The sequence below is a fragment of the Tauraco erythrolophus genome, chromosome 7, assembly GCF_009769465.1.
Source record: "Tauraco erythrolophus isolate bTauEry1 chromosome 7, bTauEry1.pri, whole genome shotgun sequence".
NCBI classification, from domain to species: domain Eukaryota; kingdom Metazoa; phylum Chordata; class Aves; order Musophagiformes; family Musophagidae; genus Tauraco; species Tauraco erythrolophus.
The window spans coordinates 12,211,242-12,238,226 of record NC_141471.1 but is presented as its reverse complement, the minus strand read 5'-3'; the positions used below and the strand labels follow the sequence as shown (position 1 = coordinate 12,238,226).

Here is a 26,985-nt window from a genome sequence, read left to right as displayed (position 1 = left end):
ATACATTGCCCCTTGTCCTATCACTACACGCCCTTGTAAAAAGTCCCTCTCCAGGGACTTTCCTGTAGGCCCCCTTTAGGTACTGGAAAGCTGCTATAAGATCACCCCGGAGCCTTCTCTTCTCCAGGCTGAACAGCCCCAACTCTCTCAGCCTGTCTTCATAGCAGAGGTGCTCCAGCCCTCTAATAATCTTTGTGGCCCTCCTCTGGACTTGCTCCAGTAGCTCCATGTCCTTCTTATGTTGGGGACTCCAGAGTTGAACACAGTATTCTAGGTGGGGTCTCATAAGAGCTGAGTAGAGGGGCAGAATCACTTCCCTCAACCTGCTGGCCACACTGCTTTTGATACAGCCCAGATACGAATTTGCTTTCTGGCTGCCAGTGCACGTTGCCGGCTCATGTTGAGCTTCTCATCCACCAGCACTCCCAAGTCCTTTCCTCAGGGCTGCTCTCAATCCATTCTCCGCCCAGCCTGTACTTGTGCTTGGGATTGTCCTGACCCACGCGCAGGACCTTGCACTTGGCCCTGTTGAACTTCATGAGGTTCTCACAGACCCACCTGTCCAGGTCCCTCTGTATGGCATCCCTTCCCTCCAGCGTGTCCACAACACGACACAGCTTGGTGTCATCTGCAAACTTGCTGAGGGTGCACTTAATGCCACTGTCCATGTCTCCAACAAAGATGTTAAATAGCACTGGTCCCAGTACTGACCCCTGAGGAACACCACTCATCACAGGCCTCCACCTGGACATTGAACCGTTGACCACAACTCTTTGAGTGTGACCATCCAGCCAGGTGGAGGTCGCTCTCATAGGTTTGCTATGAGAGGTGCTTCAGTCTCTTAATCATCTTAGTGGCCCTTTGTTGAACTCAGTCCAGTGTGTCCATACCTCTCTTGTACTGAGGAGTCCAGCACTGAACCCAGCACTCCAGATGTGCCTCACCAGTTCTGAGCAGAGGGAAAGGATCTCCTCCCTCAAACCTGCTGACAATGCTCTTTCTGATACAGCCCAGGAGTCTGTTTGCCTTTTTTACCATGAAGTCACATTACTGGCTCACAGTCAGCTTATTGTCCCACCAGGACCCCAAGGTCCTTTTCAGCAAATCTGCTTCCCAGCTGCTTAGCTCACAGCGTGTCTGGGTGGCTGAGGTTGTTGCTCCCAAAGTTGGCAGTTCTCTTGAGCTTGATGAGTTTCCTCCCAGCTCGTTTTTTCAGCCTGTCAAGGTCCCTCTGTATGCCAGCATGACCCTCTCATGTATCAGCCACTCCTCCTAGTGTTGTATCCCCAGCAAATTTGCTGAGAGTACACTCTGCCCCATCATCCAGATCTTTTATGAAGTTGTTAGTAGTATTGGACCCAGTGTTGAGCCCTAGGGTATACCACTAGTGACACACCTACATTGGACTTTGTGCTACTGTTCACAACCAGTCCCGGTCATTCAGCCAGTTTTCAGTCTGCCTCACTGTCCACTTATCTGACCCATACGTTGTCAGCTTGTCTATAATGGTGCTATGGGAGACGGTGTCAAAGGCATTACTAAACCCAAGTAGACAATGTCCACGGCTCATCCCTTGTCCACCAAGTCAGTCACCTCGTTATAGAAGGCTATCAGGTTGCTCAACCACAGTTTCCGCTTCATACATCAACGTGGACTGCTCCCAAGTCTCCTTTTCCCTCATGTGTTTGGAAATGCTTTCTAGGGAGGATTTTGCCCACCACCTTCCCAGAAATGGAGGTGAGGATACAGGCCTGTAGTTCCCTGGATCTTCCTTCTTGAAGATTGCTCTCTTCCAGTCTTCTGGAACCTCTACCAGTTGCCCTGAGCAGGAGCAGGATAGAGATGGGTATTTTCCATTTGATTTTCCTCTGAGCTACAAGTTACTGAGTTAAAGCTCTTGCAACACTTTCATGGTCAGTGCTGGACTGGAAGCTGGATGAGAAGATCAAAACAGTCCCTTCTAGCTTTAAAATCTTTGGGTTTGAAAGTGCTCGTAATTCTGTCAAGTCAAATACAGCTGATACTAATACAACACCTTTTTTGTAAGTTGATCATGTCTCTTAGCTCGATTATTTGATAGTCCTAAACACTCCTGTTAATAATATGTGACAGGCAACTGTGGTGGGAATGCTTCATGATTGCTCCTTATGCAATATCACGCTGAGATTGCAGACCCATGCTCTGCTGTTTATGTTATCTGTACTTCACTTCAGACATGTTTTATATAGTACTTTAAAAAGGAGAATGGAACATTTTATCATATTTTCCTGCTAAACCCCTTGTGTCTATTTTTTTTCTTAAAGAATTGTTTTTATCATCTATCTTTTACTGTGTATCACAGCATTATCTTCACCTGTTAAGGGAAAAAATGAATGGACTTACAGTGTACAACAGACTGACAGCAAATCATAGCGGTGGATGTTCCCTTCAAAATGACAGTTATACCCAGATGGCATAGTGACTAAATAACTCATTGTGAGAAACTCTTTTCACAGACAGTTGTTAAATTGAAGGTATTACCAAAACAGAACGTAAGAATTATTGCTTGCTCTATGGTCATTTTTCTTTAGGTAAGTATATCCACCTTTTTTTTTTTTTTTTTTTTTTTTTTTGCCTTCTATAAGAAACGAGCTGAAAGAACCAGTCCAGTCCTCAGCATCATTACAGCACCATTATGGTTTATGCTGACCTAGTATTTTCACTATAAATCCTGTTTTCCACATTAGTCTTGAGATCAGGGTTCATTTGCAGTCCAGGCCTGTTTAGGGGAGAATATTTTTAATGCACTTTGAGGACTGAGTCTAGCCCTTTTAAAATTACAGTAGAGTCACATAAAATTGAAATTAGTTCAGGATGCTTTCTAGAATTGCTCTTTCATTCCTGTACCAAAGAAGCTAGATCTCAGTTTGAGTTGAGGTTTTGCTAACGTTTAATGGAAAATTAGTATAGCTCTGCATAGATTAGAATCAACACATTCAGATGAATGGCTTAATTTATTTAGAAGAGTGCCTAATTTTCAGAGCAAATAAATATTCCAAAAACTTTACTGTATAAATATAATACAAAAACTTGAGCATCTCCAGTACTCTGAAGACTGCAAGGTGTTTTGTTTATTAAAAGATCAGCAGCAGATCAGAAATGCAGATGAGCAGATATACCTGCTTTGAGTACTGACATCATAGATGATCAAAACCGTGTCCACTACTTATTGGACAGGCTCTGCAGGTGCCTAATTAAAGTCTGGCCCTGTTCATTACTGAGCAGAATGTCCCAGTTAAGTCCTTGCTGCATGGCAGAACTCATCTGGATTTAGCCAGTGTCTGTTCCTACTGCCCATAACGTGCGGTTCGACAGCGTCAGGATGCAGGCCAGGAGCAGGGGTGGGAAGCAGTTCTACACCACCCGAGCTCTTGCACTTGGAGCACCTGGGCACCCAGGCAGCTCGCACTGGGCAGCAGACATTATTGCTTCACCTGGAGAGTTAGTGCTCAACACACAAAAACCTGTCCAGCAGGATAACTGAGTCATCCTTTGGGATAACTGGGCCCTGTCAGCCCAATTCCTGCTTTCCAGAGCCTGAAGGTGAAATTAGGTTTGACTCTTGCTGAACAATGAAATAGGGAAGGAAGAAAAAGCTTTTGTTCCTGTCTCTCTGCTGTCTTGGAAGTACATGACAATAACACAGCTGCATGTGGATTTGCAGTGGTTTAGCTTCACACAGAGTTTAACAGCTGATTTAAATTCAGCAGGTACAAGTTTTCTGTGTGGACAAGACTCAAGTCTGTTGGAAATCAATGGGCTTAGGCTTTTCTGAAATCTTCCTCTGTGCCAGGCAGTATGAGATTCTCTAACCCTGGCGTAAGTGCCTGCTCAAGGTGCAGGTGAACGCCTAGTCAGGCCAGCTGACTGATTCTCATAAAATCTGTTTTCTGCCTCCCTTTTCACATCCCTCATTACTTTATTATGTTTTTTTTTTTTTTCAGATACTGGTGTTAAAATGACATCAGGATCCTAGTTTGATCTGGCAAAGATTAGGGACAGAGGGAGATTAGGAGTGCTCTTGCAAAACTGTCGAGAACACGGAGTAGTCCAGGTGTCATAGTGTCCATCTATTCACCATTGCTTTATGCTGCTGATGAGTATAATAAGAAAAAATTTTTCATTCATCCATCAAAAAACGTTAGAGCTATTTACACACATGTATGCAGAACACATGATATGTTTGGCACGAATGCTTTAATCACGCACGATTCAGGTGTAGCCTACATGTAGCTCCACAACGGGAGTGTAAGACATCTGTCTCGAGTGCAGGCTGATAATAAGTGTCATGAATCTTCCCTCCAGATCCTGCAGCACTTCCCGGGTGATGGGCTTGATTTGGCCTGGGCTTTCATGCAAAGCTTTCACTAAAGGCAGAAGCAATTCCATGTGCTGAAGAGCCCGCTGCTCCACACGGAGACAGCCACTTCTGGGGGGTGAGCCAGAACCTTGCTGGCGGGAGAATTGTCTTTTTTCCCCCTAAAATTCTCAAGCCAAGAACTGATGAACGAGCACAGAAAATGTCGTGATATCATTAATGTCCGAACAAAGGCAGAGGGCACATTCTGTGGGACTCCTCTGTAAAATTTGTGTGCCTTTATTGTGCTTTTAAAGGAAAGAAAAAGGCATCTGCTACACAACACATGGAGGATGATAGAAATGCACAGAATAGTCTTTTGTGATGTGTGGAACAGGCATAAAGTCAGTGAAATAAGAAACAGTGCCGGTTGTAAATGGAAGATCATTTTATTTCCTTATAATTATACTTATAAAAAAATTTCCTGTCCTATTTCAACACTGACAGGGAGAAATAGCTTAAATCTAATATTGTGGTGTTAACCAGATGAAAAACAGCTTTGTTGTGTTTGATTTTACTGAAGTGTACACACACACACAATTGTAATTGCAGAGGGATAAACTGGCGATTTTACAAGGTCATTTGAATAAACTCATGTTCTAAAATAAAGCTTTAAAAATAGCTTTTTTTCATAAAAACTCAAATAGGAAAAATAAATATTAAGGTGCTTAGAAATAAAATTTTGAATCCTAAATGCTTTCCAGAAATATTTGCAAAATTATCAGAAATGCTTCGTAAGTTTTTTCAGATACTGATTAATGGGAATTTTTTCATTACTGCAACTGGAATTTGATCTGGCCATGTTTACATGGATGGATCAAATTTGAAGAGGGAGGAAGATACATTTTGTTTTCAAGATTGTCAGGTTTTGATCTTTTTTTTTTTTTGTCTTAGCTTTACAGACAGTTACGAAGAATTGTATTGAAAATTGTGAACATAAAATTCAGTATATTTACACTTTTTGAATGAAGCCCGGTTGAAATAAGTGCTACAAAGTGAAGTCCATATACAGTGAAAACCTTTAGTATTAATTACTCCTGAATGTTTGTGAGTACCCAAAATCCTGACATAAAAGCTGTAATTTCTATGCAAGTAGATAGGATGATTGAGTTATAATTAAAATGGTAATTATACCCTTAATGCTCTGTATTTGACTTTTCAGAAAATGTTATGCTCCAAGAAAAGCTATTTAAAGATCAGAGAAAAATGTTTGAAAAATGAATGTATTCAAGACATTCTAGATCTTTTAAAATCCAGTTATTGATTTTTTACATGCTTCCATGTGTAGTCTGAAACATTTTCTTCATTTATTTTGGTCGATGGAAATAATAAAAAATCATTGGAACGTGAAAAGCTTAAACGAACGCAATATTCTCCGAGTTGATATTTAACACGATAAATATTTGAAATGTTGGAGGGCAGGCGACAGTATTCACTTGCTGACTAAAAGCCTGGCCTTCATCCTCTTAAATGGGTGATGCCAGAGAAAGAGCCGGTACAAATTCAGCAGCCCTAGAGTTCCTCCCTTGCTGGTTCGAGACGTGTCATGCTGCACCCCCCATGGGATAAACACGACTTTTCTTTTGATCCCTCATTGACTCCTTAGACTTAAAATGAGAGCACCTAAAGCTATACATCAAATGTCAGGAGTGGCAGTCTCCTGGAACCGTATCAATATTTGATGATGTGTGGCTTGCTGGGAGGCGTAGAAAGGCTGGCCATGGTGGCGGTGACACCCGGGATGCTTTGCACTCGCCTGGCCGTGGTGCATGCCCAGAGCTGCAGGAACGGGTGGGAGAGCCGTGACTACGTGGTGAGATGTGCCGGCAGATCTGAGAGGGGACCATTCGCCTGCCACCACCAAGCTTGTTTAATTCGGGGCATGTGCGCTCCCTTGCCTGTGCAATTAGTATGTCCTAACTGGGATTAGGAGCATCTTTATTCACCGTGGAGTCGGTACAGTAGTACCTTCTGCTGCTTGATTAAGCGCTGCTCTGAGAAAGGCAAATGGAGGGCTGTAGTAAGGTAAAAGCATTTACAGTAAAATCAGTAAAATTGTGCAATCTTAGATGCTTGGGGGTTTTGTGGCATTACTCACCAAAAAAAGGCTTTACTTCCATCCATCTATTTACCCCATGTATTCATCACTTGCCTTGGACATCATGACTTTTCCTTGTTACTAATCTTGCAGATATGGTTGGACATTTTTCCTTATGTCCCACAAAAAACATGATAGGGAGGTTTTAGGTCAGAGTGATGAAATTTAGTAATTTCTGCAAAATACACAGCAGTGATTTCCTAGTTTCAAGTTAGCTTTCTCTTGCATAAAAAGGAAAAAGAGCCAGGGACTTCACTTCTTCTGTTTGATTTTCTGCTTTCTTATTCCACCCATGGGTGGTGGTGAGGAGCTCTGGGCAGGCTCTGAAGTGGGGGTAAAGCTGGAAAACCACTGAAGGAAATGAGCTTAATTCCTGTTACATGTGGCCCCTCCTCATCCAGTACCTGATCCAAAGCCAGGACTTGCATTCATCTCGCTAGTGGATAGTCCTCCTACTAGCCTACGATACTCATCTTTTGCAAAAGGACTCCCAGCTGATGGCAGGGATGATGGCATTTTCCAGTGTATGCACTGAACAACATCCTTGGCTCGGTGTTTGGCAGGTCATGTCTCTGCCCAACGCTAGGTCGTACTGCCTCGTCCCAGCATTGTTGGTCTTCCCTGCTCATGCCCTTATGCCATGTACTTGTAATGCTCAGGGTCCTCCTCTTTTCTCATGGGACTAGAAATGGTAGCTGGAGAAAAAAGGGGGGCAAAAAGCACATCTGAAGGGTACAATTGAAAGGATTTAGTGTGTGAGAACAAGAGAAACCTTCATAAAGAGCATCTGAGAGTGATTCAAAAGAATCAGTGAAAAGCCAAAGGGGGAAAAAATGGTAAATAAGCAAGTAGTGTGTGAGGAAGAGTGGAGAAATCTGAAAGAAAAGCAGGGGACAAAGACTATTGGCTGTCACCTTCTCTTGCTTTTTTGCAAGAAACATTTGTGAAGTTTTTTTCCTATTGAGTGAGCCTGTTTCAGTATCCCATCCCTTGTTTCATACAGTGGTTTATAGTCTGTCTACCTTCTGTAATTGAGAGCTGCTATTTGCAATCCCCTGCAGTAAGTTCTGAGTCGCTGGTTTTTAGTCATTGAGATTTTTAGAAACAGTACTAGTTAGCAGAAGACATGCTACGGGTGTACATCAATGCCAGTTGGCCCGAAAAAATGTGTTGGTAGGCATCACTGATAGCCATTAGCTATTCCAGATTTTTACAGATGTAGACTGAAATTGAATGCACAAGCAAATTTTTTTAAAGCTTTGCATAAAAAGTTGAACTCATGAAATCACAGAAATGTTCCACTTTTAAAGACATAGGAAGTCCAAACCAAAGACTGCTTAAGCAAAGGTAAATGTTTCTATGGGTTTCTCCGAGGTTTGTCTCGGGTTCTAAATTCATTCCATTTGTAACAAAACTGCGGTCTGGCAGGGAGGCTTTGTGGGGGAAAAAGGAAAGCAATAATTTTCCTAAAATTATCAGTGATGGTGGATTTATAAATTGCTTTTTGAAGTGCTTTATCACTAAAAAAAAAAAAAAAAGCACATTGGACTGCACTCTCAGCCGTGTCCAACTGGACTTGCCTCATGGAAATGAATGTATCTCACCCTCTTCTTACTAACGGAGGATCTCAGCAGCTGTGATTACTTTGCCAAAACTGTCATGAACATGTGCCGGTCAATAATTTTTTTTTTCTTTATTTTGTGCTAGTCCATGCCTTTTGAGCTGGGTTTTACATTTGAGGCTTTCTAAACTAAAACTCTTGAAGTCTTGAAGTAGATTGGGTTGTGCTCCCTTTAAGGGACTTTGATAATCTCTCAAGAGATTTTTAGAAATGTTTGTGGTATGAATGTCCCTGGATCCTCGACCTTCCTGGGGAAGAACAAGACCACATGCTAAGAGGGCTCCTTCTCCCCTTATTCTGTGTTATGCAGGATATCTGTGAAGCTGGTGCAAGCTGCAAAAGCATTTCAGTCTTGCCAGGTAGTGAAGCAGAACCAGAATCAGCCCTTGAGCTCCCTAAGCCCAAGTAGGCTATTTTCTGCTTAAAACAAGTTGTCCTTAATGGCACTGGTGTTGCTGGCTGTGATGGAGGCTCGTGCCTGAACACTTTCCCGGGAGCTGCCTCTGACCGGTGATATACAAGTCAATGTCTGCTGTATCCTTCAGGCGGGACAGCTGTGCACCTCCCTGGAGAGCTCGTGGCTGTTGATTTGCCACCAGCCAGTACACACAGCAAGCAGCTGCACCTGGAGCAACGTGGTGGAAAGTGGTTGTCCTCCTCCTGCAAGGTGTGACAGCCCACACACCACTCTGCCTTCCCATCAGGGCATCGAGAAGGCAAAAGTAGCATCTTAGCCCATTTTTTTAAAATCAGGGAGACATAGATGAAAGATGGTTTTACGGTGTCATCTGCCATTGGTGTTGAAGGACTGGTTTTGTAGCTGAATTTTGCCTGTAAAGGATTAGGACACGCTGTGCCGTGTCGCTGACGTGCCAACACCGTGATGGCAATGCTTCACTTTGCCGTAGAGATTTACATACTGAGGCCATTTGCAGACACAAGGGAGGTGATCCCTGAGGTCCTTCAGGCAGATGAATGCAGGTACAGGAACTGAGGCACAGGTATCTGATAGCTGCTTCAACAAAATGGTTGCAACTTCTCGTCAGGTCTGTCATGTGTGTACCAAAAACCATTAGAGTCTTACGTCCTTGGCATCACATAACATAAAAGGACAAACTCACGTCTAGTTTGGGCCTGCAACGAGACTGAGTTCTTCAAAGGCCTCCAACCATCTATCTGTGCAAGTTCGATACTTAAAAACCCAAGGGAAGCTCAGGTTTTGCCCTTTTCTGTGGTATGACAATGCATTTTGCAGTGACAATACCCTGAGAGATTTCCCATCATCCTTGCCTTGAAAGGCATCTTTGTATCTTTTTGGTGAGCATTTGTTCTGTGTTTTTTCTAGTTCTATATGCACAAATTGTTAAGGACAAAATAAAAGCAGTAAAGCTTGACATGCTAAAGTTTGGATAGATAAAAAAGGAATGACACTAGTACATCCCTGTTAGAAGCCAGTGAGCATTAGTCTTCCGACAGTTAAACCTTATATGTGCTAAAGAAACCATAAAACACATGACACATGGCATAGATTCTAGCTAAACAGTTGTTGAGATGTGGTGGAAATGTCAGCTAAAAAAAGCCTCCTTAACCACCTTAATACATATAAAATGGCAATCTACAATTGGCATGACATATGCATGTATATATATATATAAGTACATGACAAAACACAGCTGTACCACATCATTTTAGCCAGCAAGGGTAAGACTTTTGTATTCTGTTTGTTTTCCAGGTCGCAAGGTCTGTGATAATTTCATTAGCTGCTGAAACATATTTTTACTGTGTTCCAAGGACAATGTTAAGTGCTCAGGACTCCTGTTATTGGCAGTGAAAATTAATATCTAGGACATTTCAATAGGATCTGAACATTTCACTGGAAAAGCATGGCAATATAATGAGTGTAGAGCTAAATGGATTTAGGAGAGGGGATTTTATTCCATTTCCTGGCGTAAGGAAATCACTTTACTCTGATCACTTACTACTGCCACCTATTCACTATTACTACCGCACTGAATCTGAAGGGATAGGGAACCGATTTAATCTGCTGCTGAGAGTCAGTAGATCTGGGCTCACTGTATGGTCAAGGGAGAGAATAAACCTCTTACAGCCAGAGATGGCCAGAATATGGCCATCATTCAGGGGGCATGCATGACTCCATTTGGGCTGACCACTGGAAATGGGAGTAGCCACTGAAATGTTCACCTAGAAATAACAACCTCAAACATTCAAGAAAAGGTGAAGAGTGCCCAGTTTCCTAAATCCACCTCACTTAACACAGCCCCTCCTAGCGTAGCCAGCTGCCTAGGGACCACTACACTGCTTTCCATCAAGGACTGAAGCTTGTTATCCTCAACAAAGAGATGTTACAGCTCACCATACGTTCAAAGTATGTTTCAGTATTAGTCAAGGAGACAAAAATATATGTCAGAACATGGCATCCTTTCACAGTACAAACTGAGTCGAACCATCTCTTGATTGCCTGTGGAAGCAGAGGAGTGGGGTACCCAGGACAGAGACAAAACAGAGTAATGTGCAAATCAAGTTTTAAGAACCTACTGGATTGTAAGAAGGAGGAAGAAGAAATGTAAGGAAGAAGGACTATAAGGAAGAAGAAATAAAGCAAGCTTGTGTTGGCTGTGGAGGACAGAGACTCTGAGGTACAATTGTGTTGCCCAGCCATGTATTACCCAGCCATTTGTCAAGACAGATATCTTGGGGCATAATGTGGAAGTGGCAAGTAACCATCAAACAGAAGGAAGTGACTCTGTGGAGCTCAGGAATGGCTTGAAGATGTACAGCTTTGGTGAAAGTATATTTTGGCACTTTGACGCAAGAGCCATAGAATCACGTTTCCCAGCTCAGTGACCTTGCAGAGCACTGTCTGCATCGCAAAAAACAAAATCATAGAATCATAGAATCATAGAATCGTTAGGGCTGGAAGGGACCTTCAAAGGTCATCTAGTCCAACCCCCCCGCAAGGAACAGGGATATCTCCAACTAGATCAGGTTGCTCAGGGCCTCATCCAACCTGGCCTTGAACGTCTCCAGGGATGGAGCATCCACCACCTCTCTGGGCAACCTGTTCCAGTGTTCTACAACTCTCATGGTAAAAAATTTTTTCCTAATATCCAACCTGAATCCACCTCCCTCTATTTTAAAACCATTACCCCTTGTCCTATCACAACTAGCCCTCCTGAACAGCCTCTCCCCATCTTTCTTGTAGGCCCCCTTGAGGTACTGGAAGACCGCTATAAGGTCACCCCGGAGCCTCCTCTTCTCCAGGCTGAACAGCCCCAACTCTTTCAGCCTGTCCTCATAGGAAAGGTGCTCCAGCCCTCTTATCATCTTCGTGGCCCTCCTCTGGACCCTCTCCAACTGGTCCATGTCCTTCTTATGTTGGGGACTCCAGAACTGGACGCAATACTCCAAGTGAGGTCTCACGAGGGCAGAGTAGAGGGGGAGAATCAAAGCACAAAAATGTGCTCATTTTAGCTGTCACCACTGTAAGGGCAAAATATTATTATTATTATTATTATTATTATTATTATTATTATTATTATTATTATTATTATTATTATTATTATTATTATTATTATTGCATACTTCACAACTAACCAAACGTTAAAATGCAGTAGATTACCCCGCATTGCCCCGTCAAGAGATATGATGGCTTTTCTCTCTCTCTCTCCCCATCTCCTTTTCTTTAATCAGTTTCATTTCTAAACGGATACAAAAGTTGTGTGAGTCAGACCAGCAGTGCTCACTCAGCCTTGGCAAGGTAACTCAATGGTTTTAATGTTTTGTCAGTTGTAGTCAACAAGAACAAGTCTGATGCTTTTAAATTCCTGTCTGAGGTTTCCTTCGGTTCACCCTCCAGAGCACAGCATCTACTTGCAGCGTATCATCCTGCAGTGAGGAAGGAACAAATGGCCAGCAAGGTCCAAGAGTGTGTTGTGTGCACAGGTTCACACCAACACACGAACATGCTTTCATGCTCATGCTGCTCTGAAAAGAAAAAAAAAACACAAACCACTGCTAGAGGAGACTTTGCCAACCTGCTACTCACCTGTGAAAATGAACTACCCAGATTAATTACCTGACAAAGGCTGGACCACAGCTGTCAGCTCAAAACAAGAGTAGTGTGTCAAAGAGAAACAAAACCAGGAGACATGTTTGAAAGGCTCTGTGTGCACCAGGTTTCTTTTTTTTTTCCCCTTTTCTTTTTTTCTTTTCTTACTTCTTTTTTTTTTCCCTCTCTCTTCTGAGAAATCTCCCCTCTGTTGCCATCACTTATTATTTGCCTTGCAGTCATGCTGAGGCTCCCTGGACCTGGAGCGTACCCGTGTTAGGATAAACTACACAGATGTGAAGCAAGAGCACTGCCAACTGCAAGGCTACACAATTGTAACACAATCGGGAATACTATCGAAGTGGCTGCGTTATTAACCACTGCCACCAGTATCACATGGGTGGTGGTTAAAATGGTGATAGCTGCATGAGCTTCATATTGGTTGAAGCTTTTTACTCTTTCTGATTCCCTTGGAGGACTCAGAAGTGGTAGCAAGAGCAGGAAGCATTTCTCCTGGAGTAAACCAAGCAGATGCCCTCCATACTCGAGTTGCTGAGTGCAGCATCGGGCTGCTATCAGGGCTCGGCACAGCTGCAGGGCCAGTGCTGGTCATAGCGGGGCTGTTTTACCACTCGCCCTCCCATATTGCCTCGGTTTAAAGCTAGGCACCATGCAGGGTGGAGGGCTGGGCAGGACAGTGCTAATCCTATAGTAAGATTGGCCATAAATTGAAGTAGAACAGTACTTTGATCCCCACCTGTATCAAAGAAGTCACACGCATGGCTTCACCAAAATGTTCCTGTTTTACATATGGGAAACTGAGGCAGGGGCTGACAGCATGTCTGGGATCAGGCTGCAGGGGATGCGGGAAAGGGGGCAGAAGCTCAGCCCAAATCCCTGAGCCATCTCCCACCTGCTGCCCTGCCTGCTTGTCAGACTCAGAAAGGCTTCTTTGTGCTGTTTTAACTGTAGTGAAAACAAGGCTAAGAGCTGTTGCAGTTTGAAGCCTACATACGGAGTTGGGAAGGGTCCTATCCTGTGGCTGAAAGATTTGCAATGCAGGTAAGGGCGACCTAGAGTCGGCAGTGAGTGCGTAAATCACTGCTCACCCTGGAGCCGCCTGAACTGCCACCCCATCCGTTACACCTCCAGTTGTTTGCAAAGCTTTTCTTCACCCGGGGCGGATTTTCAGTCAGATGCATGTAGAAATTCTCAGATTAATTTGGTTTTGAGGGGGAGGCAGGGGGATTTAAGTGAGGGTTTTTTTTTGTTTGTGTTTATTTCTCCCCTTCGAGCTGCCTTTCATTGCGCATTTACTAGTTCTGGAAGACAACACCCTGCTGACACTTAGAGAAGCATCAGTGAATAAAGTCTGTTGTACAGGCTGCAAAGCCATCTGGACTTTCTACTGAAAAGGTTGGACATGGTTTTAGGCAAGATTTTATCACATCTGAAAAAAAACTTCTGCACTCAGTACCTCTTCCAAGGTTGATGTCAGATTTTTTTTTTTTTGTCAGTTGCAAAACAAAAAAATTGACGAACAGTTGGAAAGCAGTAAGGATGGAGATATAAATCTCTAGAGGAAGCTTTGTCAAAGGTAGTGGAGTATAAACAAAAAATAAATTAGTTTTGGTGTTATCAGAAACTGGACAGGCTTTGATTTGTATAATAGTTTGTCTGGGTTTTCAGACCACCTAGACAATGCTTCTGTGAGGCTAAGCACAGATTCACTTGACAGAAGAGGTGGGGGAAATGGTTAAACACATAATCACAGGAGCAGAAAGGATGAAGAAAGACAAAAGACAAAGGTGCCATGGCAGACAGCCTTGAAATCCTCTGCTTTTTTGCTTTTACTGTTTTCAGGGGCTACAAGCGGTGAATTTTACCTTGCTGTCCATATTAGTCAGCTCTTGAGTCCAAGAATTTTGGGTAGCCCTTGCCTGCTACAAGCCCCCCAGGTTTTGGCAGGACAGTTTTGTAGACTGAAAAGAGCAGCACAAGGCTGGTGTGCCAGCTCCTCCTTGCTGTGGAGCCTTGTGAGCAGAGCAGGAGAGAGAAACATGCTGGATGTAATTTACTGGAGTGCCCTTTAGGTTATGTGCATCTTAGCAAGGAGCTAACATCCAGCGATTACCTTAAAAACACAGATTGGTGACACACAGTTTTATGTATTCTGAGAGCTGGGTATGAAGTTGATTGTTCCTCTTTTCTTTCTGGAATTGCACTCTGAATTTTGGGAGATTCTTTCTTACCCCATGGCTGTAATCCTAGACATGTAATGCCAGACACCTTGGAGATCCTTAGAGGCATCCTTCCAGAGGTATGGTGTGCTGATGAAAGACATTTGTTCATATTTTTATTATGCCTTTTTTTTTGCTGCAAGGGAATAATCGCACATTCTGTTTCTTGTCTGTGATGTGGACTTACCTGAGCAAAATGTTAAAACTGGTTGTCTCTCAATTAAATCATCAGTTATATAGGAACAAATATATTTACCTATATGACATGAATTTTATAGATTTTGGCCAATTTGTAGGTAAACTGTTTTGAGAGTTTTGTGTAAATAGTTAAATAAATAGAAATAATTGGTTTTTACTTTAATTACTAGGTTTATCCATTTATTCTTTGACTTTTTTTCTCCCCTAAGAAGATCTTCTTTTACTGCCCACAGTGAATAAATCAGTTAAAGCAACTGTCCCATGATAAGGAAATTTTCTTGAAGATTTTATTTGCCATAAGAAATCTGATCTGTAAGTGAAAGCTGCAACATCGCACTCATTTGCAGGCAGGTCCCTTCCACCCCTCTCACAGGCATGGTCCCAAGGGAAGGTCATCCCATGAAGGACAGCCCACACAGTGCCACTCCACAGTCTCCTGGCCTTGTGCTCCGTCCTTCACAGGGCTCTTGCTTAAAAACAAGTCTGTTGAAGCAATGGGTTTTGCCCAAGAGTGTTGTCACAGGGTTTAAAAAAGACATTCCCAGATTCCCAGTGTGGACACTTCTTTAGGAGTTTCTTGACTGGAGATGGAGGGAAAGGTGATGGGGAAGTCGTTTTGGCTTTTAGAGCATGGGCTAGAAGTTATGCTGAATTTTTAGCTTCAGATGCAGGTTCTCAGCAGACATAAAACAGTAAAACTCTTTCTTAATTTCAGCAATGTTATGTTAATTACTTGTGTTTGCCCAGTAAGGGACAGTAAGTCAGGAAGGGCATGTACCAGTCTCAAATGGCTCTGTTGGGTGCCTGAGTGGCAATCGGGATTCAGCAGAAATCTCGTTTCTGCCTCTCCTCACACGAAGCCACCATAGATGATGGGAACTGTACCCGCTAATTACACATTTGAGGAGAAGCCCAGAGATGGGTGAGGTAACATGAAATGTAGATTGCCTTACCACCCCTCCCAGCCAAGGGAAAGGTTGTTAGCAAGGTTATAGCCGGATTTCAAGAATCATTACAACAAATGACAGCAAGATCTTTAACAACAAGAAAGGAAAAATTCCGATGTCTGTATAGTAATTACCACACAGTGTATTATACGCCTTGCTCTGCAGTGATTCACAAAGTTGAATCATTCAGTGCCTTGCTGGGATCAGCAGTTCAAAATAGATTAAATTTGTTTTGGACACTGACTGCACCCTGCTTTATCTAACAAAGCATATGTGTGATGGGAAAGACTCTTAATAGCGCAGTTCCTTAATGACAGCCATAAACATACAGGTGTAGATTTTCAAAGTGATGCTCAAGTGATTGGAGCAAGCACTGTTCCCTCCCTGCTTTGAACATTTACCCAAGAGCTGCTAACTGGTTAGGCTTCAGGAAGAGAGTGGACCTCGAACAGCCAAGAGTATTGTATGTGACGAGGGTTTTGCCACTGTTAGTTTCCAAAGGATGTTCATTTTAATGCACCTAGGAAAGATAAAGCAAGGAAACAGAAAACTGAAAGGACATTTCTCAGATAAAGCATTGATTTATTAAAGAGAGATGGCTCATAATATGAATCTAAAATCCAGATTTTTATAGAGAGCATAAAAGCCTTTGTACAGAGTTAGCCATTCCTGGGCACTGGTGGTTTTATAGAGCTTTTATCTAGTTAAAGAAAACCCATTCGTGCTAATTTAATATCTGTAGTGTACAACAGCTTGACACCTGAGGCTTGTCCTGAAGCAGGCACAAGGCTGCAGAGTGAACACTACTTTATTGTTTTGAATTATTCAGCACTTGCAGCCAACCTTATGTGTGCCTTTGTAGAAAGATGGCTTTTGGGTTAAGGATCAGTAAAAGAAAAGAAAAAAAAAGGCAAACAAACAACCCCTCCTTTCTGGTGTTTGTTAGCAGGTGCAGTATTGACTTCAAGAATGATTCTGCAAAATTGATATGGACATTCTTCATTACCGGAGCAATAAATGCAGAGCTGTAGTCAAAAGGAGCAAAGCTGGAAACTGAGCGTGACCTTCTTTAGGGAGCAACTGTTCATGTCGGTGGAAAAGCTTGTTTCCTCTAAATTCATTGAAATGGTACTTATTGGTAGCATCTTTTTAGAGCAAGATGAATGCAGACAGCAATGAATCAACCTCAAATAGAGGGGCTCATCTGTTAGCATCCTAACATTAACACACTAATGTGAATTTAAAGATTCTAATTAAACCTACATACAAAATGTTTTCCTACTAAATAGAAAAACGTATGTTTTAGAGGAGCTGGGGCATTTGGATTTGACAGCATTTCCTTTTCAATAGTATGCTTATTTTATGTGTTCTATTTCCTTTCAGTCACTCCAGGGGTTTCTGAAACAAATAAAAAGATACATTATATTAAGTTTGGTTGATTCCCTGTAGTCAAGAGATATATTGAGAAAACAGACCAATTTTTTTCAGTGAGCTTGTAGAATAAATTCCTATTCGATCTTTGTACGTCCTCCTGTTGCTACAAATTTCTTTTGAGATATTTAACATTCATTAATTTCATTTACAGGATCACATAGTAGTACTCACGTACAAATTCAGAAGCTTTTTCATGATAGCAGAACTCACATCATAGCTATCAATTTCGAAATTTCTCCCTCCCTAAATGCCCCAATAAAACTTGGTGTCCCCCTCCCCATTTCAAACTTTATATTTGTGTGAAAAATTCAACGTTTTAAGACAAAGTTCTATGAACACTGGCACAGTATCTCTTCGCCAATCATGACTGAAAATCTCACTGAAGAGATTTAAAACAAAGTTTAGTGGGAGACTTTTGTATTCCCTGGTAAAAAACGTTTCATATGCAGTGGAGGACTTTCAGCTTGCATTTAGCCACACAAGAAACATCACAAGCGAAGAGCCTACTGCAGCCTTTAATCATTACTGGAGCATATGCTAGATATATGAACAGTCTTCAAAATCTGATAGAATGTTTTTTAGCAGACCTCACATTCATTAGAACAGGGTTGAATATAAAGCCTAAAGAAGTCATTGGGAAACCTCCCAGGCATAAAGGTGCTGAGATTCATCAAAGATGGACCTTAACTAACCCTCCCATTCTACCTTTGTCTCATCTTAATTTCTCCATGCATGTCATATCCTCCCAACCCCAGCACAGGCGGCAGCTATTGTTTTCATAAAGCCCTAGGTCTATTGGGAAACGCAAAAAACAAATGGGTGGGAGAAGGAATTGTCTATTCTGACTCCCATTCTGGGGTCTTTCAGGACATTTTGTCGTTTTTCTGTCTGCCACACAGAGACTGTTTTCAAAGTCTGCCTCATAGAGCAGCCAGCACAGTGCTGATGTTTAGTAAATGATCACTACAATACAAGCAATGGTGTGGAGGCAGATATGTTTTGTGGGGCCTGGGAAATTAGCAGAGCAATCAGCCTCCAGTGGGGTGAGGGTTGGAGAGGGAAGCAGCCAGCAAATAATCACTTTGAGTCCAGGAGCCCATTACACAGCCTGCGCGAGTTGGCCAAGTCAGCCGAGGTCAGCCGAGCCACTGAGGAGTCTTCATGAATGCAGAATAAGTTCAGGACATTTGACAATTACAGAAATAAGAAATTCATTGTGGTAGCTCAGCGTCATATGTAGCTAAAACGTTTGTAACAGGACTATGAACAGATGGAGGGGATGGTGAAAGCATTTCTTTTGACTGAATCAATAGGAGCAGTTGATCTTCCCCATCAATCTTGATAAGAAAATCATGAGGATCTTCAGTTTCAGAAGTGCGTTATTGTTATTGGAGTTTTCATTAGAAGCTCAGTGTGGGAACGTGTACCCAGCTGCTGCCTGTGCAGCGCACATCCATTCCCCTCCGAGAGGCATGAATGAGAAGACCTCTCTGAATCAGGATGTACACAGGATACACGAGTGCAGTCAGCTGAAATGAAAATGTATGGCCAGAAAAACAAAACCGCGTCCATCTGAGATAAAACAAAGCCCATATACGCTGGCCCTGAGGGATAAGCCAAAACCAGACATAATGATCAATACTGTAGGAGTTATGATCAGAGAGAAATAATTACTACACATCTCAAGGAAAGAACCACAATGAATTCCCTGGCAGTGCCTTGTTCTTTGAGTAATACTCTGTAAATGCCTGTGCATCCTGAAGGAAGGCTGAGTTATGAGGGGCTGTGCGCTGCAGCCTTCAGTCTGCCTGCAGAAGTCCTTCCATGACCCTGCTTGGAGACTCTCACCACCGTGAATGCCATTTGCCTCACAGTTCCCTTGAGAGTAAAAATTGTCCCCTTTTACCTCTGGGAAAGTGGGACTCATGGCAAAGCAAGCGATTTGCACCGAGGCTTCCAGGAAGCAGGGCAAGGAGCGAACCCAGCCTGCAACCTGCCATCTGCGCCCCGCTGCCCTCCTTACTGCCACAAGTCATCCCCACCTGCCTGTTCCTCCAGGTCCTCCTTCAGCCCTTTCCACCATGCTGGAGGAGCTCCTGGTGACAGGAGTTAAACTGATGCCAGAAGACTGATGGTGGAGGGCAGCCCACGACCCTCTGCTATTGCTCTTCTCAAGGCTGCATCTTGAAGATGATGTAGTACCTGGGAAGGGCCTGACTAATTCATTGGCTCGAGGGTACAATCACTTTGCGATGAATCTCCAACTAGCTACAGCAAACTTATTTACAAGCCTGGGAAAAAGTGTCTTGTGTAGCAATTTGCTACACACCCTGACCAGGAGCAGTGCTTCAGGATTGATGTTCTCGCTGCTGCATTTTCCTCCCCTTCCACTTAGACACTGAGAGTTCTCCACAGGAAAAAATGCAAACTCCCGCTGTCAAGGAGTGTGTGTTCCCCCTCGGCCAGTAAAAAGAACCAGGTGTGCATCTCCTTTTATCTGTGAAGGGAGTTGTGAACTTAATTCAACCCGATCCCCATTCATCGTGTTCAACATTTACCCCCAAAATGTCAGTAATTTTCTGGAAAATAAAGTACTTGTGGGACAGGAGAAACAGAGCCCTTCGTGATATCTGTATAGTAGAATATTTCTTCCCATCCATATGCAAATCTAACCTTTTTGATATTTCAACCCTATAAACCCTAAGACAGGATTTCAATAGAAAATGTTTACTAAAGGCTTTCTCCTTTATAATCTATTGATTTTAATATCCTTACTACTCCTGTTGAATGTCAGTTTTACCCTGAAGACTCCCATTGCAAACTTGAACACATTTAATTATTTATACCATTTGAAATATTAGTGCTGAGAAATGACTAGAAGTTTTCGGTTCTGTAGTGGTATGATCTAAAGTTTGATTTTCCTTTGTGAATAACACAAGTAATTTGATATGGTAATCAAAGACAGATGAATACTTCAGACAACACAATGCAGTTTTAATAGTAATGACATCTATTTTTCATTTTTCCAGCCTTCTTGTAGATGTTAAAATATAGCTCATTAAGTACAGCAGGATCTCACAGTCTTTTTTCACAGTAAAAAGTTCAGCATTATGTTTCTCTCTTCTGCTTGAACAAGTTACTGTTGCTTCTACTAGTGGTAGTAGGCATTTAGGCAATGTCTATGGGTTGAGTGGAACCAAGAGCAGATTTGCTTCTCAGTGTGGGTCTAGCAGTCTTGTTTGATTGCTCATGTCACTCACTGAGTTAGCAAGATGAAGCAAAGTTTTGATCTCAAAGAAATTGTCTCTGAGACAAATATTCTTTGTACAGAACAATCTATGTGAGGACCTATGAAGGGATAAGATTTTGATAGCAGGCAAACCAAAGCAGGGGATTTGAAGGAAACTCAGCACCTGAAAGATTGGTTCTTCCCCAGAGTCACGTTTTTTCCTCCCAACATGCAGGTGAAGCCAGCGTGGCTGAGCTCACCCTGCCTGGCCTGGGCACAGGCATGCTTGAACTCCTGTCCTTGCTGGTTGAGCCTTATGTGGAGCATCTCTAAGTCAGACATTCTTCCACTCGCTTCAGTGGCATTTTACATCAGATCCCAGTTTTCCGAGGAGATTTAACACCCAAACATAAGTCCCCTAGGTCCAGCACTCAAGCGCATTTTGGACATTTATTCTCCTGTGTGCCTTAGTAAAAATTTTCAGAGTTCTGACTGTCCGTTTCTTTTTATTTTCTTCTGAGCTGTCTCCCTGCCCCAAGCTACTGTTTCTCTGCCATTACATGATCAGTGCAATTGCGTGCACCTCTGTTCATTGCACTGAATTGTTCTTTCACAAAGAAAGTTTCTACTCTTCTTTTTCCGCCATCTTCTGAAATTTTCCCGTTTTCTACTACCAATGTAATATTCTTCCAGAAGCTGCCAAAGTGTATTTGGCTCTTTTATTTACTCCAGATGGAGACTTTTATTTTCACTTATATCTAGCAGTAGGAACTGTGGTATCACCAAACACAACTTTTCTCTGAGATTAATTGTTTTGATAATAGAGAATAACAAAAAAATGATTCTTTTTGTATATGGTTTCTGAGTTATTTCTGATGGCAGATAACATAGTCTAGCCAGTATCCCAAAAGTTCAACCAGGCTCACAATGGCCATCACGAATTGTATTTTTCTGGTTTATATCCCATCAAGAACGATCATCTGGATATGTATCTTTTAGTAGACTAGGACTATTGTTTAATAGGCAAGCAAGAAAATCTCTGGAATGAAATCTATGGTTCTAAACTGAGCAGGGGTAAACATACCAACTCTCATCTCCACCGTATCTGTCCTGTATGCGTTAGATATATTTGCAACCAGTTTTGTCTTCGTAAAAATCTTGAAATCCAGTCTAAAGTCTCTATATAGGTGGAAATGCTGTCACTTATTTCAATGCATATAATGGATCAGGCCAAATAGCTGCTCTAGTGTGTGTTAGAGCAAGAAAGCACTCTACATCTCTTGTAACTTACGGGTATAGGCCAGAAAACTAACCCTGTATCCAGCTCTGCCACCAAGCTGGCTTTCAGGGCTGGATTATTCAAGGCCCTGCAGTTATGCTGCATTACATGCATCAGTCCTCAGGGTACCAAATCCCTTACAGAGCTGAGCTGTGCATCTGCCGATTTCTTATTTTTTTCCATCTGCAAAAACAGTCTGCTCCTTTTCCTTCTTTCCATTGTACTTTGGAAAATCCTTCTTTCCATTGTACTTTGGAAAATCCATTGGGAAATTTGGGGCAATATGGTAGTCTGTAGATCACCCCTCCAATGAGACACTATGTTTCTGGTTATTTTTCCTGCATCCTATATGTATTCATGTATGTCACTCCTTTGCTTCTGTTAATTTCGCTGGCATCATTTTAGGCAATGCAATTCAAGATGAAAAATATTCGCCTGACTTATTTTAGCTAAAAGGCTTCACGTTTAATGGATTTGCAGTTCTTTAATGTCCCAGGTCACTCCTTGAGATCAGCAAACGCCGAATTCCTTATCGTCCCTAAATGTTATCTGAAGTCATGTCGTTATTTTGCCTTTAGTGAGTCTCTTTGCTCTCTGGCTTTGGAACCTACTGCCAAATGAAGTAAAGAAAGCTCTGACTGTGGGGATTTCTAAATCCAAAGTTAAAAGTTATTTGTTCTATTTAGCATTTTTAAAACGATTCTTTTAGGAATTGTATGTGCCTCTAAGCTAATTAACTCTTAATGAGCGCAAAATGCCCTGGGATACAGATTTGGAGGGTACGCTAGAAATGCAGGCATGGATTGGACTGCAATACTGCAGGAGATGAAATTTATGATTTGATTCTTTTTTTAAATGATGGTACAGACAGTTTTATCGAGATACTCTTTTCTTTTTTTTTCTTTATTTCTGGTCTAAATAAAGCTGATCAGATTTTCAGTCCACCATATGGGACCCAGTTATATCAGTCCTGCAAATACGCTTTAGTTTTCCGTTCTGGATGAAGTCACTCTTCAGTAGGGAAAACAAGTTTAGAAACAAACTTTCATATTATGAAAGACAGGCAGTGTTCCAGCACTGAGCACTTAGCCAGGGCATCAGGAAATCAGAACACCTGGCTGTGCCCGGCTCCGTGCTATTCCCCTGGACCAGTCCCTCACCCTTTTAGTGCCTTCACTCATTCATCTGTAAAGCGACTATAATTGCATTTATATCACAGGGGTGCCTTGATGCTTGACAAATGAGAATTGACCCAAAATTCATCCTTTGGAAGCACTGTGTGAGCGATACCTTGGTTGTGGACAATTAGATTAGAAGAGGTATAAACGCAGTCAAAGTGAAATTCCATTTAGGAACTGTCAAACTGTTCTTCATAATTTTTCTTAGTTTCCATCTAATTCTAGTGTAGAATTTTGCATGCATCTCCCGGAAAGGGTTTATATGCCTCTTTCCTTCTTTTGCAACAAGCCAGTGTATTATATTCCGTGTTATATTAAACTGTCTTTTTCGGTAAAGGGTTCATTCTCAGAGCAGTACCTTGGAAAACTGCGTTTAGCAAAACAAAGAAGAATTATTGTATCAAAGAAATCCTATCCTGTATGTATTTGAGCAAACTGCAATCTCTTGCAAGGATTGTCCATAGAAAAAATATTCCAGGTTTTATAAAAAGGACGTTGCCTAATTGTTACATTTTATTTAATTAGATTTTTTCTGTTTGCTATAATAATGTTTAAATATTAAGCTGACTTTCTGCAACAAACTGTAGAAACATATGGTGTACAGCCTGCAGAGGCTTTCAGTGGCAGTAGTATTACTGATAATATTTGTGAATTAGAATCTGCTTTCCTCTGAAAAATAGATGTATGTTCTCCCAATTTAAAACACTGTTTTCACCAACATGTTTTCATCAACATTAGCAGTTTTGGAAAAAAAAGAATAGATATGATCTTCTTAAATACATTTCCTTGTTTCTTCATGGCTGTGGATCTTTCAGGGTGAGAGAGGCTGAACTCAGCCTCTCCTCCATGTTGCCATGGACCCACTTAAAGAAACCAGGTGAATTCAAGAGGGACTGTTTTCACAGGACATCCCCCAGGTAGCTTAGCCCAGCACCAGGAGAAAAACTGGAGTTGTTGCTTGGTCGAGCCACTTTTTCTAACAAAGGCATGATCATTTGGGGCTAACCAGATTGCTGGAGGCCAGGAGGTCTCCTGTCAGCAGTCCAGAGTAAGCTCCAGCCCCCAGAAACTGCTCCTGAAGGATTTGTGCGTACGGCTTGACTTCCCACAAGAAATCATATGGCTCAAATAAAAAAATATAAATCCCTTGGATCTTACTTTATATGTTCAGACTTGCAAAGCAATCAAAGAACAACTCTTGCTCCCAAACAGTGTTTTTCTGACTTATCTCTAATGTATGCTTGAAAGGCTCTGTACCAAACAAAGTGTAGAGATTAAGTAAATGAAAAGATACTAAACGTTGCAGCAGGGAAACAGTCCAAGTAGTGGTGTTCTCAGGAGCACCAGAGTTAGTTTAGGTTCACGTTCATCCATACGCAAACTGCAGAATTCACTTTTTAGACCTTTTACCCTGCTTGGCTTCAGTAACTGGCTTCTCAGGACTCTCCCTAGTGGCTGGGCTCACTCAGACCTGAGGGTTCAGACCACACAGTCTCTAGACCTCACTCCATGGGAAAATCTGAGCTTTCCACAAAGCTGCTGTGCTGAGGAGGAGAACTGACAGACCACTTGCACACCAGTGAACTCGCTCAAGCAACATCTTCGGTAGGATGTGCAAGCAGAGGTACCCCTTCCCTTCCTCCCAGTGGCCGTTGAGGTGGAGGCAAGATGGACCATGATACTCCTCTGACAGCATTAAACATAGCCCGGATTCCTGAGCTGATCGTTTTACCTCAGTAGCTGTGAGTCATTAAAAACTCACCTTGAATGCAGAAATTGATGGCCCTTATCTATAACCCAGGCCGCAGCTCAGCTCAGTTTGGTGGTACAAACATCCACCTCTTCAGCTCACTACAATAAAGTACTTTAAGGACCAACAAATTTCCTGTGAACTGATCCTGGACTAACATCTAGGAGGCTGAAAAAAAAGTCAAACTTGAAATCTGTCTTTACCATTAATCCTCATCAATATGGGTCTCTAGCTTTAATTCAGTTAATTTGGCCTGATATACTGAAAATAGATACTCCTTTTATCTTCGCTTGGGTTGGTGGTGTCTAATTCTAAAAGAGACTGCTCAGCGGTTGACAGCAGGTGACTAATCTGCAGAAACGCCCAGGTGCCTCAATCAAAGAAAGTGAAAAAGTTCTTTCTGACTGTGTCTTTCAGGATTTTGCCGACTCCATATACCAAATGATTGCACAGAAGTTCCAGGAGCTGACAGACAATTTCACTTCCATGCATGCACGTCACAAAACTCTTGCAGGCATTGTGATGACCAAAGGTAAGATGTCCTCTCATTTTCCTCTGACATTTTTCATGGTTAAGTAATACATTATTTACCTGGTCCACAGTATTGAAGGATGCCTTTACTCCTACACAGAAAAATAAATAGTAATGCAGAGAAAAGAATCATTAAATATTTACAGCTCGACTAAGTTCACACAAAAAATATTGGCAACAGAGATAGATTTATTCATAAATATGTCCCTACATTGCTTTGTTTACAGGACAAAATACTGACCTGCCTGATTTTGCATTCCCTAGTAGATGGGGTAGTTCTAATTATCAATAAAAAAATTGTATTATTTATTAATTACTTTTTTAGATCTGGAAACACCAAGTTCTTGTTGTACAAGGCTACCATAAACCTTGCTTTAGACTCACAATAAAAGCAAATCTCAGCCCATTTCCTTTCCAATCAAAAGAAACAAAACTAAGAGCATGCATAATTTTAATTCTCTTCTACTCTGATTGAGGGAAATACTTACACCTATCAGCAGGGCCAAGATTTTATATTCATCCTGTTAAGACTTAACTGATGGACACATACTATACAGAAATCTTTAGCCCTTTGATGAAACTGTTGCATAGACAATCTTTCTTTCTCTGTGAGCAGTTGGGGCATCTCAGTATTTATAAGGATGTCAGCAGTGGAGGTGCTGCCATAAACTTCGTTCTCACTCAGATGTGTGGAGCAGTGGATTGAGTTTAGAAATGAGAAGATAAGCTCAGAGGGGAAAGGCATGTATAATTCATCTGGACTTGTCTTACTTCTTCCTCTCAGCAATTACATTAGCTAGATTCAATAGGGACATTTGTGAATATTGCAGGGCAGTAGGATGGAGACAGGATTATCTGCTGGATCTTTTACAGCCACAGAACCTAAATACAGCTAAGAGTTCTGTGCACAGTAACTCATTCTCCTTTTTTCTGATGAGAAAAGAGTGAGCAATCCTCTCCTGAAATTAGAAGTAGAGAAGTTGACCTAAAAATCTTTTAGACCTCTAACTGATATTGAACTGTTCCTCAGCTAAATTTGTTATTATTTTGCTTAATCTGTTTTGGTTTCTAATTTTTTTATATTAATTTAGGATCTGGAATAATGGATGAGCCTTCCATTTTTAACTGCTGCATAGACACAGTGCTGTACGAACACAAAACATGGTATATAAGTCCTGTAAACCACAGGAGACATATTCATTACCAAGAAAAATAAAAGCAAGAGTGAGATTTACTTTGGGATGTGAAAGATGCACTCTAGACCCAGCGTGCCAGCTGCCTTGTCATAGTCGATTTCTTGACTGTGGCACTCACCAGATTTAAGCTAAGTGCTGTAATTTTTTTAGAGGAGCTCTTTCCAAGCAGGAGAACCACAAGGAAGAATGTTTAAATAGGCCTGTTATAAGAAGCTGAGTTACAGGACCCAAGAATTACTGCTTTAACCACTTCTCGAGGGGAGACTGTACCTAGCTCCCTGTCCCTGTTCAGTTTTCTTACACTCAGTGTGTATATTCCCAGTAAGAATTTCATTAATTCCTGCCTTGCCAAGGTACAGCCCCTGCATTCTTTAGCACAGGCTTAGACCTGCCTTAAAAAGCATGATGGAGCAATGCAGCCTCGTTGCTATATGACCAAAGAAGCAGTCGTACAAAGGACAGTTTAAAACTCCACACCATATGGGAAGAGAAGTCACCCAAAGGAATCTTAACTTCCAAAACTGGCTGTTGAGTGCATGGAGTGCCAGGAGAGGAAAGGGGCACTTCCAGACTCCTGCTGGCCTTGCTAGGCAGTTGGGTCTATCTGTGTCTCTTCTTCAGGGAAGGAGTGAAAGTGTCCTCCCACTGAGTATTTTTATGAGACCTATGGCCTTAGTGGGATTCTACACATTTATATTTCATAATTCTTCTTAGTATTAAAACAAAGTATAATTTTACTTACGTTCACAAGGCTTTATTTTTAATTCTGAATTCCCTTTTATTAATTCCTTCAATCTGTCAGCCATCCAACTGGTCAAT

The 26,985-nt window shown here is 41.9% G+C and overlaps 1 protein-coding gene across 1 annotated transcript in view; it reads left to right on the top strand.

The window, feature by feature from the left end:
* The window catches only part of ADARB2 (adenosine deaminase RNA specific B2 (inactive)), a 119,398-nt gene that overhangs the window by 28,602 nt on the left and 63,811 nt on the right, over positions 1-26,985 (top strand). Inside the window, 1 exon segment of the mRNA XM_086614785.1 lies at positions 24,857-24,971. Coding sequence (XP_086470911.1) covers positions 24,857-24,971 — 115 coding nt within the window.